This window comes from Babylonia areolata, chromosome 30, assembly GCF_041734735.1.
Source record: "Babylonia areolata isolate BAREFJ2019XMU chromosome 30, ASM4173473v1, whole genome shotgun sequence".
Taxonomy (NCBI): Eukaryota; Metazoa; Mollusca; class Gastropoda; order Neogastropoda; family Buccinidae; genus Babylonia; species Babylonia areolata.
This window is the reverse complement of record NC_134905.1, coordinates 11,049,959-11,066,666: the sequence shown is the minus strand read 5'-3', so window position 1 is coordinate 11,066,666 and position 16,708 is coordinate 11,049,959. Positions and strand designations below refer to the sequence as shown.

Sequence of the window (16,708 nt, the reverse complement as noted above, 5' to 3'; positions counted from 1 at the left end):
ATTTCTGGAGGCAAAAAAGGTTTCATTTCTAAACAGCGGGTCAAAACGTGCTCAACCGTCAAACGTTCCTTGCAAATGCATTCAATATGTTCACAATCTTTTGTGTATGGGGCTTTTGGTAATAATGTTTTTTCCAATGAAGAAGTTCATGTGAAGCAGAAAAAGGGAAAAGAGGAGGGGGGTGGGGTGGGGTGAGATGTCTTTGTTATTAATAGTATTGTGATGTGTTATACTTAGTATGAAGATACAGTGATCAGAGATGTATTTGTAATAGTAATGTGATGTGTAAAAGTATGAAGATACAGCGATCAGAGAGGTCTTTGTAATAGTAATGTGATATGTTATAATATGAAGATACAGCGATGAAAAAAAAGGGTTGTCAGCGGACGTAGACAATGGTAATATGACTGGGCTAGAAATGACTGCAGCTCTGCGCTCAGGTCAAAACGTGCTCTACTGTTAAAAGTCCCTTGCAAATGCATTCAATATTTTCACAATATTTTGTGTATGGTGCATTTAGTAATAATCTAAATGCCATGCTCTTAACAGCCCTGCCAGTTCTTTTAGCATTTAATGAGGCAGACGTATTAACTTCTAAAATTCTAAAGACAGAAAGGAATTTAGCATATTTCTTTCAACAATATTACACATTTCAGATGATGATAAACGATGAGGGGGTTCAACTGCATTTAAAGTGTTTTTAGCTCCAAGTTTTGCAAGATAATCTGCACGTTCATGAGAAATAAGCCCACAGTATGAGGGAATCCAGCACATTTCAATATTAGTTCCTCTCATTTGAATACAGTAAATCAAAAGTCTTATTTAAAAATTGATGTTATGTTTAATGTTTATACAACCTGATTTGATAGACTGCAGAACTGATTTTGAATCGACACAAAATAAAACATTATTCATGTTTAGGGGCAGATGAATTAGATATGTTAATGCCATAAGAACGGCAGATAATTCAGCTGTAAAAATTAAGAAGCCTTTCCAATATGATATGACTTTTCAATTTTCAAAGCAGGATTTGTATATCCAGAACCAGCAAACTGATTTTCTAGAACAGAACTGTCTATATATTTTTAAGTGGTGGGGGTATGTTTCAGACAAGTGTTATTTGACTCGAGCAGCTAGAATATTTGGATTTTCATCTTTCTTAATTTTACAATATTGAATGTCAAAAGCTGCTCCAGTTAACTCCCATAGTGGAACTGGTGAAGTGCTCATAATCGGAGCAACATTTTGTGGATCAACATTTGACTGATTAATAGCATTTGACACGCATGTAGAAATAGTTTCTAGATTTCTGTTTTGTTTCGCTCGTTTCGAAAAAAAAAGTTTTTCAGACCGTATGCAGTTTTGACAGAATTTTCTGTAGCATTTGCTCTAATTACATATCTTGCCGATGCTAGCTTTCTTAATTCATTAAGAGGTAGTATTCCTGCAGCTCTATACGACTGTAATGTGTTCGTATGAAACGGAACAATAAGGGCTAACTTTATTATATATGGTTTTGCTATCTAGGCTTTGCAATTTTTAAACGAAAGCATTCTTACCAGTGCCGTAGCGAGATGAATAAGTGTTTTTGAATCTTGACCCCAAGGCTGTTTGCTGACGATTTTAAGAAAAATTAAGCTTTTCATTGCTTTTGATATAATGTTTTCTAGATATTTCTTCCAAATTAGCTTTGGGGTAAAATAAACACCAAGGACTTTGACCTCGGATTCGTAGAAGAGTTCTTTTCCATCAAGATGAAAAGTTGGTAATTTTTTACTTTTATTTTTTGGTGGGGGGGAGAGGGGGGGGGGGGCATCACCATTATTAAAAAGTATCATGTGTGTCTTTTTAGTTGAAAACTGTAATCCATTATCTTTCATATAAATGTTTAATTTGTCAAGTTCTGATTGATATGAATTGTTAATGTAATGATATAACGCAAGCCTGTTCAACCAAACTGCTAGATCATAAGCGTATTGGACGAGGTTTATAGATTCAGACTAATATTTTGGCAAATCATATAACACATTGAACAAAAGTGGGGAAATTGATCATTGCAGAATACCCATGTTGATTGATCTTGAAGACGACGATGATTGCTCAACATTGGTGATGATGCATCTTTCTGTCGAACACACACATACACACACACGCACACACACAGTATACCTATATATTACATGACTGCGGACTACTATGCGTATATTGGTACACATACATCGAATTAACAAAGAAGCAAATGGTAACTACTGTACTGATGAATATAAAAAAAACAGTTTTTACGAGAACAGCATAAAGAAAATAAACGAAGATAAAAAGCAAACAGAAGTCAGTAACACCGAGAGAGAGACACTAGAGAGACAGAGACCGGCCAGGAGGACGGACTGGAGACAGACAGACCCGGCGACCGCTTTGGAAAGTCTTTTTTCATGCCTGGAAAACGAAAATCGGCATATCAGTGGCTGTAAACGTGTGGCAGTCACCGTTACTAATGACCACTTCTAGTGTGTAGCATGCTAATAAGGGTGTATTTCCGCCAACTTGAAATCGGATATTTCAAAGTTCATTTAGCCTCACGGCCGAGGGAAAGAAAAAAGATTAAACATGCAGTACTGAAGTGCCGTCTATCTGTTGGTCATGATGCATGCATACGCCCCTCCCTCAGCAGGTATTGTCATATTAAGCTGCATTTTAAATGTAGCGGTGACATAAGACTGAAAAAGAAAACTGCAGTGTCATGACCGGCAGTTGTCTTTTAAACACAAAGAGAACACAAACACTGAGCGCACCGGCAATACTGGTTGACAGGTCAGTAGCAAGAGTGGAAATCTGTTTTCTAGTTCTTCTTACCCCCGCCCCCCATCCCCCTTCCCGGTCTTCTCTTGTCACCTGTGCTGGTACAGGGACCCTCTTTTGTGTATTGTCGAAGCAGGAAATACGCCTCCCCAAAGTCAAGTGCATCGCCACTTGCCCTGACAGCCGCACCGGAAATTTGGCCTCGTTTCAAACGCGGGGCGGGAGGCGCGCGCAACCGCACCGCTCTGCGCGTGCAAAGAGCAAGACGATGACAATTAAGCTTACCGCGGCACCGGTTCCCAGACCAGTACATGCCACTTGAGGGAGGTGATGGCGGAAGAGAGGGACAGTGATCACGAAGCACGGCAGGTGAGCACCATGGTTTCTTGGTTTTTCTCTCACTTTTTTTTTGGAGCGGGAGGGTGAGAGAGAGGGGTGGGGTGGATTGGAATATACCGTTTTCCGCAGTTTGTTCTCATGTAAACTGTTAAGCGTTCCCACTTGTTGGGTGATTACTATCGACCAGAGGCAAGAAGGGGGCGTGGTTTAATTTAAATGGGGGCTTTAACAACGAGTGTGTGTGTGCCGGTGTGTGTGTGTGTGTGTGTGTGTGTGTGTGTGTGTGTGTGTGTGTGTGTGATCCATTTATCAGCTTTAAAAGATGGTAATGTACTTGAATGACTGTTATCGTTGATCGGCAATGTTTGGAGTCATATGACTTATGAACATTAAACCATCTGGAATCTGGAATGTGGAATATCTCTCAGACAAATATATCCACGCAAACTTGCACTTAAAACCCACACAATGCAATCATTACATTACAACTTTATTTGAAAGGAAATATGGGAAACATATCATTCAGCACAACACATACACACACACACACACACACACACAAACACACCGGCATACACACACACACACACACACACACACACACACACACACTGGCACATATACACACAGCGCGCGCGCGCGCGTGCACACAATTCTACTGTGTACTATTCTACTGTCACAAATTCTCTCTCATAGACTCACACATTCCACACCCGTCGTCTCTGCGCCTGCATGCGCACGGACGTGTGTGTGTGTGTGTGTGTGTGTGTGTGTGAAGGAAGACCGGGACTGAGGAATTCATTACCTCCCCCAACAAGAATTAGATCCCGAGCTGTATAATATCGACGCCCCCACTTCTTTTTTGTCCCAGTCCTTAGATCAAAGCGTATAAACTGTGCTGGCCTTGACAGGACCATACCCTCTGCTTTATGGAACTCGCACGGAATCAGATTGACACAGCCCTCCCTTTTAGTACGGCCAACAGCCGATAAAATCTCCTGACACGCTCTCAAGACATACAACTCGCCCCCCCCCCCCCCCACGCCCCCTCTCTCCGCCCCCAACCCAGTCCCCCTTTTCACACAGTTTGACTGAAGGATTTCTTTGGCCATTGATATTGAATGACAAATGCGCGTGTACGACTCAGCGCTGTGATCACTTAAAGGCTTTCTGACCAGCTGGCTTTTCGTACAGTTTCATGGAGGTGTCATAGCGTGGGGACTAATCCAAAACAGTCAAACAAACAAACAAACAAACAAAAAAAACAACAACCCAAAACCCCCCAAAAAACAAAAACAACAACAAAAAACAAGAGATGACCTGACTTCACATGAGGTGCCCCTATACAGGTCATATAAAAGCATCGTCACCGCCATCGTAAAACATTGCTCTTTATCTGATCGATTAGTCCGCCCTGTGGCCGCCACATGAGACCTCTGTTGCTGCTGTCTTAACTGGTATTCCTTATATATCTGTACAGCCATTTTCTTTCTGTTCTTTTACAACTTTTCTGCTCCATGTTTCCATTGGTCTTCATCCGTTCCTTTTCCATGTGGTGTCCAGTGAAGAGCTGTTCCTGGAAGTGCAGCCATCTGGCGGCATGCTGAGGACATGTCCTATTCGGCATCATGTTCACTTGATCTCGGGTTCGGCCAAATCATTTTCAATTTCCGCGTTGGCAACGATTCCGGAATGTTTCAAGCTTGTGGCTGATGCTCAGTCTTCGTGACTTTCTGAAACTTTGACCCATACAAGAGGACTAATATATTTTGAACAGTTTTTGTTGTAAAATTGTTGGACATTTTCCTTTTCTCTCCTTGATAGTCCACTGAGGTGTTCCTGTCATCTCATTAAGAAATACCAGGGTATTTCTGCTGACATTGTAGTTTAAATTTCAGTATATCTTCAGCATTGTAGTTCATATTTTGATATGTACATCTACGCACTAGTTCATATTTTAATACATCTTCTGCATTGCAGTATTATATTTAATATATGATCTTCAGTCATCATTTTAGCGGAATTTCAATTAAAAAAATATTCTTCTGCGTTACAAGTTTATCTTGTAACGCGATGTATGTTATGCATCATAGTTTTATTTGAATGTGAAATATAATCATCATGTGTTAGAATTTATCGTTTTATGTGATATATATTCTATTTAGTTGATTTCATGTGTTACATATTCTGCATCTTTACCATGATGTTATTCTACATGTGATATGTATTCTGCATTTCTAACGTGATACTATTCTATACAGTAGTTTACATTTTAGTGTGCTTTTGAAACATTACGAATTCTAGTTCTTATTTTGAAGTGGTATTTATATTATGCACTGTAATTCTTTTCCAGATGTGGTCTTTTAGAAATGTTTATTTTTTAAAAGGTAGTTTCTTCATTCGTACAGCATTTTCCATCACTGAGTCAACCTATTTCTTCAAACAGCAGCAAACCCCTTGCACACTGCACAACATAATTTATCTTTTAGCGGAATCAGTTATACTATTTTGGAAAGTTCAAATTATATTCATAGTTCCTAACCCCTCCAGCCTCCAAGCCCACCCAACCTACTCGTTCTCCGTCAACCGTGTCTCCTGTGTGAGCACTGAGCAATGCCTGTCGTCAGCTTGAAGTGACGCTGCCAGCTGCACACGTGTGGTGAGCTGAGTGTGTCAGGTTGTTTGGTGTTTGTTTATTTACAGCGTTTTTCTTCCAACGGACCGACCACCCACGCACACGTTTCTGCAGAATTCATTGTACTGTTCTGTACCCAAGGCCTACGCAGTTGATCTTTTTGTTAATCTGCTGAGTGTAGACTTCAATGGAACGTTATCAGGTTATAGAACAGATTTTTTCATCTTATAGATTTATTGTCCAAATCGAAAGAGATCTCATCCTTTTGCCACTTTGTGTTGCGTGGAGAACACGATAGCAATATGATACAATCATGTCAAACAAAACGAGCACCCGCAAAGAGCATAATTTCATTCCTGACTCACCGCTGCCCTTTAACTTTTAAGGTAATGTTCCAATAACGACTGGGCCGTTGACACAAACGCTGCATTTAATTCCATGCTGACAACCACTGCGGCTTACCTGAAAGAGTCATCAGCTTTCTCATTACACTTCCTGTCCCACAAATGCCCGTGTAATGGAAGGTGAGGAGTGGACTCTGAGATAACGCCACCCTGAAGGGCTGGAGAAGCATTGCTGTGATGGATGGGGTGTCGTCCGTTCCTTCCCAGTGGCTTTGTGTCCAGTCAGTTTATAGTTGTTCCTAATGGTGAGGAGAGGGCTGTTGGGAGGGTTTCCCAAACTGATAAATTTATAATTCTCTTTTTCTCCCTATCTTGCCTTGTTGGCTCCATGTTTAGGATCCGCTGTGAACCAGATTATGTGTGATAATGATGATGATATGGATACTTTTATTTCGCGCCTATCTTCGATCGGAGACCAAGGTCTAAGCGCTTTTCAAACTCGGGGTCATTTGCACAACAGACTGCCTACCTGGATAGAGCCGACTGACGGCTGCCATTAGGCGTTCATCATTCGTTTCCTGTGTCATTCAATCGGATTCAGGCACGCACACATACACACTCAGACAGACATGTAACAGTTTACGTGTGTGACCGTTTTGTTTATTTACCCCGCGATGTAGGCAGCCATAATCCGTTTTGGGGGGTTCGTTTTGTTTATTTACCACGTCATGTGGGCAGCCATGCTTGTTGGGTATGTTCTTGTTTTCATGATCCACCGAACGCTGGCATGGATTGCTGGATCTTTAAAGTGCGTATTTGATCTTTTGCGTGCGTATACACACGAAAGGGGTTCAGGCACTAGCAGCTCTGCACATATGTTGACCTGGGAGATCGGAAACATCTCCACCCTGTACCCACCAGGCGCCGTTACCGAGATTCGAACCCGGGACCCTCAGATTGAAAGTCCAAAGCTTTAACCACTCGGTTATTCAGCCCGTGTGCTCTGGGTATTATGCATGTTCTTTGTTCTGTGTAATGTTCTGGGTTCTATAATGTTTAGAGTGTGTCACTCACCCATTGTGTTCTAGATCATGACTGTGTCCTGTGTATTTCCAGGCTTCCTTTGACCAGCTGCATAGTTTGGTAAACACGTTGATTTCGTCTAACACGGTGATCACTGAGAATGTATTCGATGACTTTTTTTTCGTTCATCAGACATTAAGTCAAAGAAGAGCATAATATAATGCCATCACAGTACCAGCTAAATCCCATCCCCTTGTACCCACACCCAAGTCATTAAGGCTTTTTTGTTCAGTTCCGTCGTATCCTCGGCAACATCGTTTCTGTTTAATTAAAAAAAAGAAAAAAGAACACCTTTGATATCATCTGTTCAAGCGTTTTGATTATTTCATTTATATTTTTATTGTTATTTTTTAGATATACATTTTCATTCATACAGATTACAGCGAATTTTGTATGTCTGTGAGTCAACACATACCTGTCAAATTTCACAGAAAGCAATGTGGTTTATCATTTAACGGAATCAGCTGTCGTCTCCTTGAGAACTGACGTTCAAATTATTGATAATTGCCGCACTAACCCCCCCACCCCCACCCCCCGCCCTCTACCCGTCACTACACCAATCCTTCCCATGCAGTCTTGTATAGCCGTGCCTGCAGTGTCCCCATCGTGCAGTGCTGTCATTTTGTGAGGCAGTCAACTGAATGCAGCACAGGTTTTGTGTTTTGAAAAGAAGTAATTTTCAATTCACACAAAACTGTCGACTTTTTTTCTCCGACAGAAAGACCGCCTGCGTCAGCCAGTAGGCTATGTTGAATTCATTGCAGCACACTGTGCGGTTCAGTTTATCTGTTTACGTAATCAACCATGGATGTGTTTTCGCATTTTGAAATTATGATTTCCGTTTTTACGCACACATGGTACGGACAGAATCATTATATCCACCAGAAAGGCCAGGCGTTTTTAATTTTCATTATTTCAACAAAGTTATTTCATTACTAACACATCACAAAGCTGGAGGCCGCAACCTTTTAATGCTGTCTCCCAGTAAAGGCCCAGCTAATTTTGCGAACACCACTTCGCCTTTGTCGCGAGAGGAAACTTTCGTCTTTGACCTTTTTTACCCCTCACCCCCACCCCCCTATTTCGTGTGCCCGTGTGCAGATATTTTTGTATAATGTATAAACTTCGAACGCCTGTTGTACTCTCTCTCTCTATCTCTGGAGAGCTCTCAAAAAGAGGTGTTCGTACTTTGGATTCGAAGATGACAATGGCTTCAAATATCGGAAGATCGGTGGATGTGGGTCCGGAGGTGACTGATGAGACCAATCCGGGCCCTGAAGGCTCGCCCAGATATGGGACACAAGTGAGTGCTGTCATGGCAGTGGATGCAGCTCGGGTCTTGCGCACAGCACGCTTTCGTTGCGCCTCGGTGATGCGCCTGGGTTCAGCTGCACGGGCTCCTGTGGTGATCTTGCTGCGCGAAGCTGGACGGTCCAGAGCAAGCGTCTCCCACATGTTGATGTCGACGCCCAGGTCTTTGAAGGACGGTTTGAGGAAGTCTTTGTAGCGTTTCTCCTGTCCTCCAAATGAGCGCTTGCCCTGACACAGTTCTCCGAACAGCAGCTACTTAGCCGGTCGACTGTCTGGCATTCTGACCACATATCCAGCCCACCGTCCTTGGGCTTTCTGGAGGGTGTAGACGCTGCAGAGGCCAGCTCGTTCCAGGACTTCCGTGTCGGGTCTTTGTCCTGCCACCTGATGTGGAGGACTCTGTGGAGACAGCTCAGGTGGAAGCGACTGACCTGTTTTGCGTGTCTGCTATAGACAGTCCAGGTCTCGGTGGTGTAAAGGAGGGTGGTAAGGACCACTGCAAGGTAGATCTTCAGCTTAGTGGTAGCGCTGAGTCCTCTCCGCTCACAGACGTTCTCACGGAGTCTCCCAATAGTGGCACTGTTTTTGGCGATCCTGTTTACGTAATCAGCACGAAAGCCACACTGGCTTTCTGGGAAGAGACCATTCACAAGATGTTGGAAAAGATGGTTGAGCAGGACACGGGCCATAATCTTCCCAGAAGTAGACAAGAGGGAGATGTCGCGGTGGTTGTCGCAAGACTGGCGGTTGCCTTTCCTCTTGTAGACGTGGACTATGCTGGCATCTTTCAGCTGTTGCGGGATTTGTCCTTCGTTCCACATAGACTCAAAGAGTTAGTCAGCTTTTGCATCATGGCAGGGCCTCTGGCTTTGTATACCTCAGAAGGGATTGCATCGGATCCTGGTGCTTTGCCACAGGAGAGTTGCTTCACTGCCTTCCCGACTTCATCGTCTGTGTGGAGGGTGTCGAGGTCTACCTGGGGCAGGCGAGCACTGGCCTCGTCATTGATGTTGGCAGGACGTTTGAGGACGTTTTTGAAGTGCTCAGCCCACGGTTCCGGAATCTGCTTCTTCTCTGTCAGCAGCTGCTTCCCATCAGCATTGAAGAGGAGTGAGGATCCGGACTGGCAGGGGTCCGAATACAGCCTTAAGCGCTTCGTAGAAGTGCTTTGTGTCGTGGCTGTCTGTGTAGCCCTGGATTTCATCCGCCTTCTTGCTGAACCAGCTATCCTGCATCTCACGAAGTTTCACCTGCACCTTTCTTTTTGTGTTAGCAATGGCATCTTCCTTGGCTTGTGATATTGTGATGCGTTCTGAACAGTTGATTTTTCACAGTTATCAGTGCCACTGTTGCTTCATCATTCTCAACGAACCAGTCTTGGTTTCTTCGGGTTGCTGGTCCGAGATGTTCGCGGGTGGTAGTGTAGACAGCGTCTCTGAAAGCCATCCACTGTTCCTCAACGCTGGTCCCGTCTTCCTGTGGTGTGTCTGGCAGTCTGCCTTCAAGATCGTCGGCGAGTTCTTCTGCAACCTTGCTGTTTTTCAGCTTGGAGACATTCATCCTCTTTGCAGTCTTCTGACCTTGGGGTCTTCCAATGGGCAGAATGCGAAGCCTTAACTTGGACGCGATGAGGCGGCACCACACATGGCTCTCGTCACTCTGATGTCCAGTTGTTTATAAGATACCAGTGCCTCAAGAGAGGTTGCATCCATTACGTCTTCTTACAGGTGGATAGGCGGAACAGGGTGTTAGTGATGACAAGGTCATGTGTGGCACACGTCTTGAGGAGCAGAAGGCCGTTGTTGTTACACTTGCCAGTGCTGTGTCTTCCATTGATCCCTTCCCAAGTTTGGTAGTCTGGCCCTACTCTGGCTTTGCAGTCCCCGAGAACAATGAGCTTCTCTGATTGTAGGACTGCTGAAATGAGGGTGTCTCCTTCACAGAACTTGTCTTTAATATGGAGTGATGGCCTAAAGTAACGCGTCCGCGTAGGAAGTGAGAGAATCTGAGCGCGCTGGTTCTAATCACAGCTCAGCCGTCGATATTATCTCCCCCTCCACTAGACCTTGAGTGGTGGTCTGAACGCTAGTCATTCGGATGAGACGATAAACCGAGGTCCCATGTGTAGCATGCACTTAGCGCACGTAAACGAACCCACGGCAACAAAAGGGTTGTTCCTGGCAAAATTCTGTTGAAAAATCCACTTTGATAGGAAAAACAATTAAAACTGCACGCAGGAAAAAAGAAAAAAAAGGTTGGCGCTGTAGTGTAGCGACGCGCTCTCCATGGGGAGAGCAGCCCTATTTTTACACAGAGAAATCTGTTGTGATAAAAAGATATACAAATACAAATACAAATAATGTCATCTAGGTTGGTCATGGTGGAGCGTAGGCACTAATCAGCGTTGCACTCTTCTTGGAAAGTAGGAGCTGAAGTGTCATCAGACGGTCGTTGATACCCTCAGGAAGCTTGGTGAGTCTACAGGCCAGGTGACATTTGATGGCAAATCCCACGCCTGCTTCTCATCGTTCAGCACTGCTGCGACCACTCCAGAAGGACGTGTATCCACGACGACGTTCTGTAAGCTGGCCCTTGTCTGTTAGGCACGAAACGAGAACTGCATGTCCACATTGTAGCGAGCTAGCTCTTTGGCAACCAGTGCAGTTCTTTCTGGTTTGATGTTATCCAGGAGAGTTCTCACGTTTGATGTGGCAAGTATCATCCCCCTGGATGTTCAGTTTGTGGCAAATATGTATTGCCCAGTGTTTGTGTTAACACCTGTGTGTTGGAGCTGGGTTTTCTGACTGAACCCAGGGGATTAAGTTGCTCAACGTAAGTAACTTGTATATATATTTTATGTCATTGTTCAGTTCAACATTTCAGTTGTTTTTTTTTTATGTGTAAAGTTTTGCTTCAAGTACGGAGTTGTTTGAATGTAACTTGGGATGAATATGAAGGGGTATCTTTTGAAATGTTTGCACACTGTTAAGGTTATTGGCGAGCTAGTTTGTTGGCATATGTGGTCAGATAATTGTTTTCTTTTGCACGTATTCAAATCAATAAAATTTGGAAATAAATAGCTTCATTGAATTTTTTGGGAATTTGGAGTAAAAAGTGCCGTTATAAATTGTCAGTATTTTTAGGAGGTTCTGGAAAATTCGTTTCCCACATGAATAGTAGTACCAGTGGCAGTAGTAGTGGTAGAAGTGGTAGTATTTTATAGTTGCCTGGGTTTATTGTAGACTACTTACTTGGTCTGAGCTATATTTTTACTGAAGAACAGTGATAAATGCAAATTTTCTAATAAATGTAATTGAATTCGTGTTAAAGTAATTGTTTTAATGCTTAGGTACTGACACTACAGCCCAAGTATTTCCTTTTGTCCCACTAATGTTTCCCTTTTCCCAGTCCAGTTGCGTCCCTTGACCCTTCCCCAACATCACCCTCTCATCCATCTTTTCAACGTCATTCTTCATCCCAGTCATCGTTCTTCAGCATCATCTTGTGTGGAACTTCGTTCCTTTCGTTCTTCCGCCAGCCCCTTCAACAGTACCGCCCACTGCCTGTGGTCAGGGGAAGGTGGAAGAGGTCATTATTCCTGTTCTGCCCCTCCCTTTCTTCCCTTCTTCCCTTCACGTTCCAGTTTCAGATGGACGGCAGACAGCACATCCATCATCAACTTTTATTGTGTGGCCATCAGCCAAGGTCCAAGCATGTGTAAAAATCGTGTGTGGGGAAATGTCTCTGGGTGTGTGTACGGTGGGGGGGAGTGTGGGGGGCGGGGGGTGGGGTGGGGGGGGTGGGGGGGTGGGAGTATGTGTGCGCTTTGAGTGCAGCATGAATTTTGTGTGACAAAATTATTTTGGGGTTTTCTTTATTATCATTTGTTTGTATTTTTAATTGTGTGGGAAGAAAACTTTATTTTATTTTCTAAGTTCCTTATTCCTTCTATGTTAGTCTGCGAGGCCGAGGGGGTTACTGTGCAACCCCCTCCCCCAGGAATGAAGTAGACTAGTATTAAGATATTCTTCGGTTTCTGTTGAACTCATTTTTACATGTTCACAAGAAAAAAATTGGGACGCACTCAGAGTTACTGAGTTTCTATTGTTTTATTTACAATAGTTATAAGAAGATAAGAAGAAGAGGAGAAGAAGAATAAAGAAGATGAGAATGCAAGTGATACGTAGTGAACCACTGTCCGTTGGGGCCGCGCCACACACTGTGGGTAACACACAGTCAGTGGTCGGCTAGCTGGCTATCGCAGCAAATGGGCTCAGGTGAAAGTGACCAGTGATCACTTGCTGTGGCTATTTATGCAAGTTGAGCGAAATGCAATGACGCCCGCGTGGCCTGTGAAACAAAATGTCCCCAATCAGGCTAAATCTGATTATAATTGTGTTTGTTACATGGCGTTCAATGATAGATTTCTAAATGATTCCTGAACCGATTTACGTCGGATAGGTTGCAAAAGAAAGAGCTCAATACCTACTTTATAATGAGTATAAAATGAAGTGTTGATTATGTAAAATGAATTTATAATCTTAATTTAAGTCACCTGAAAAGGGTCAGTTTTAGCGAGCTTGTCGCTGAAAATTACAAACTATCAGTTTAACGTTGGCAAACACAAGTGGTATAGATTTAAAGATGGAATTGTGACGATTCTGCCAGTATATAATACTTGCAGTTTACTGATCCAACAAACGAGATATTTAATTAAACACGGTGCGTCAGCTCAGCCAATGGTGTACAGGGACACTAGTTGTGGAGTGGTTGTCGTCAAGTGTTTACAATGAAAATCATGAAAATTGTAACTGTAGCATTAGGGTGACGAGAAGGACAAAATGACGTAAGCTAAGCATCAGTTGAAATCTTTACACTGACGAACGATTAAACTAAAATCAAATATGCTTCTAACTGATTTAAGTGTGTGTGTGAGCACAACAAATATAATATTGCAGCGAACGATACAGAGACTTGATTTAATAGATGTTTAGATAATAGGTTTAGAATGGGCTTTGCATTCAAACCGGGAATGGCGTCACACATTCTGCGGGAGTTGTTGGAGACCAGCGGTTAAATTATCACCACAGCTGCTGCAGGTAATACCTAAGAGTTCCAGTCTGTTGGAGAAGTACTGACAAAGAATCTAAACCAAACCAGGAGGATCTAGAGGATTCACACAGGTTTGATTTCGAACACGTGTGCCAGGTGGTTGGCTTAGAAATCATCAGCAGATAGGTGATCATAATATTCTCTAAGTTGTACAATATATACTTAAGTGCTTTCGCAGAGAAAGCTTCCAGATCTGAGCTGCAAAACAGAACGTGGAAAGAAACAAAAGTTGACACTCTTGGCAGATACCACGCTTTTCTTCCCTTAACTAGGTACAAATTGTACCTCAGTACAGATTTGAAACGAGTTTCAACTGACTTGGTAGGACATCCGACGCTGAATGATATCATCAGTAGCAATCCAGTGGAGGTTCCAAGACGTTTTGGAGCTGTACACAATATATGGCTACAGCTTTTCTCCCTGGTTGAAAGGATAAAACAACAGTTTCTGGTCACAACTTTAACCTGTCTTTTCAGCTTCTGTACTTTGTAGCTGGTATCTCGATGCATTCTCAGCCAAAGTACTTATGTTTGTTGATGATTTCTTTGTCTATCACCTGGCACACATGCTCGAAAACAAGCCTGTGTGTCTAACTCCTCAAATTCATCTTGGTCTTGTTTAGATTCTTTATCAGCACTTCTCCAACGGACTGGACCTCACAGATATTGCCCACAGCAGCTATAGTGAGATTTTGTTTTCCATTCTAAAAGGTCAAAGCACCTTATTCTCTGTAAGAACCTTTCGTCCCTTTTCTCTGTTCTGCAGCTTGAAGCACTGTTGTCCAGCCTTCATATTCAAATACAGTAGTTCCCTCTGTTGTCCACGTTTCTTTTTCTTTGATTAATTTTCTTTCTTCCATCTTTGTTGAAAACGATGCAGCCTGGTTTGAAAATTGCTCTCTTCAGTGTCTCACTTACTTACTTTGGCCATTCGCTTCCTGTGGAGCAGAGGCCATCAGCGACGTTTCTCCACTGAACTCGACCCTGGGCAGTCCTTTCTGCATCCCTCCAGCTGGATCCCAGCCTCTTCAGTTCTGCTTCAGTGTCCCTCCCTCTTCCAGCTGTTCTTGGGCCATCCTCTCTCCTTCTCCCCTGGTGGTTCCAGGTCAGGGCCTGGCGTGTAGTGCTGGACAGGCGATTTTCTCAAGGTATGGCCAGTCCATCCCCACTTTCGTCTCAGGATCTGTTTCTTCACTGGTTCATATCCACCTCTTTGCCACAGTTCCAACTGATCTATTAAAAAAATAAAAAAAGCGCCTCAGACAACTGTTGATTTATGTCTGGATTTTCTGTAGCATCTTTTTGGTCATTCTCCAAGGCTCTGATCCGTGAAGAAGGATGGACTTGAACTGAAGATGCGTATTTTGTTGCTGTGGCTATTTCTTTGGAGGTTCTTGAGGGTGATGAAGGCTGCTCTAGCTTTGCCTACTCTGGAAGTAAAGAGGAACACCAAGAAGTTATTGGCTACTGAGCAGGTTCTTTATATTCTGTGGAAGTCCTTCAACGACAAAGGTTCTTTGTGAACAGGTACCCATGCCCTTAGCTTTGGTTTCCAGGAACTCACAAAGACATTTTCCATACTATACGGGGCGTTAACAGATTCCAGCAGTTTCCGTTGGGCTGTATCTTTCAGCTTCTCTTATAGCTTCTCCAACTACGGCTGTTTTCAATTAGTTTCTTTTCTTACGTTTCTGTTGCAAATCTTTAGCAGTCAGGGTTGAAAAATACTTTTTTTTCAATGTCTCAGAGGAATGCCTAAAGTTTCTGGCTGCTGTTGAACAATTTCATTATCCTTTGTAGAGGTCTTTAAATAGTAGAGTGTTGTTTATTTTTAGTTTTGAAGCGGTTATAGCAATCTCTGTGCTCTGGGCACAGGTCCTCAATAATTAGCAGATATGTCCATGTGATATAGGGAGCCTACAGGTTCCAGCAGTCTCCGTCTAACTATGTCTTGATTGAAGCTTCTCTAACTGAAACTGCAGCCGTTGGTAATTAGAAAAACAGACAAACGGCTCTCCAGTCAGTTCTTCAACATTTATAATAATGCAGTCTGGAACTTCCTCTACTTTTGATACGAGACTGTTTATTGTTTCATGCTTGCTCTTTTTTGACACAGTTTCTTTTATATATATATATATATATATATATATATATATATATATATATATATATATATATATATATTTAAACCTTAACCAAATTAATTTCAGTGGAAAAAAAAACAAACAAAAACAAAACAAATGTAGATATGAAATCATGATACCAAAAACTGTCCACTAGTTGATTATCAAGGTCAAACAAGAGCACACTATAAAACGATCGCCGACATAAAATCACATCCTTGAAATATTTGCTGTTTGGAGACTGGAGAGATAGACAAGATCTTGTTTCATTTATAAACATCAGGTTGGCCCCACAGTGGCCTCACAATGACCTTCAAGATGCTAAATTCTGTAGCTTCGTGTAGAAAACAATGGTAAAATCACCACAGAACACTCTAAATACATTTAAAACATACCTGCTTTATTCCTGTGAGTGTTAGGGGGGAGGTAGTAGGTGCATGGTGGGCAAACGTCATTCTTCTGACAAACATCGCTTATCTGCACAATATACACAATGTAGTTTGAACGAAAATCATTGAATATATATTTATTTTATTCGGAATCAAGGGAACATGGCATATATAAATGTTACCCACAGAACCACACGATTTTGCGACTTAAAGGCAATTCCTGGCAAAACAGCATTTTTGGGGATAGGGGAAGTAACTCGACCAGTGTGACTGCCCAAAGGGTCAAATGTTCATCCAAATGCACTGAAGTAATTTGTAGAAGACCCCTGCAGGTCTCTGTGTAAAAATAATTTCGAAAAGATTGACATTGAAGTGATGAAATAAAACGACAGGACAATTTTTCGTTAATCGTCGAAGATTTTATAGTAGGCCAATACAATGAATGAAGATATTTCAATTCTGGATATTCATTCGGATAGAAATGACCCTATTGAAAAAGAAAACATATGATATGCGGTGGTTTCGCTTATAAAAGCATGATTTATGAGGGTTTGAAGTTGAGCTTGTCTTAATTTCA

The 16,708-nt window shown here is 42.5% G+C and overlaps 1 protein-coding gene across 4 annotated transcripts in view; it reads left to right on the top strand.

The window, feature by feature from the left end:
- The first annotated feature begins 2,716 nt into the window (after window positions 1-2,716).
- The window catches only part of LOC143275469 (uncharacterized), a 75,736-nt gene continuing 61,744 nt past the window's right edge, over window positions 2,717-16,708 (top strand). For all 4 annotated transcript variants that reach the window (XM_076579616.1, XM_076579614.1, XM_076579617.1 and 1 more), the window contains exons 1-2: window positions 2,717-2,808; window positions 2,933-3,165. In XM_076579616.1, the coding sequence (XP_076435731.1) occupies window positions 3,127-3,165 (39 nt within the window). In that variant the 5' untranslated portion in view covers window positions 2,717-2,808; window positions 2,933-3,126. The remainder of the gene's footprint in view (window positions 2,809-2,932; window positions 3,166-16,708) is intronic.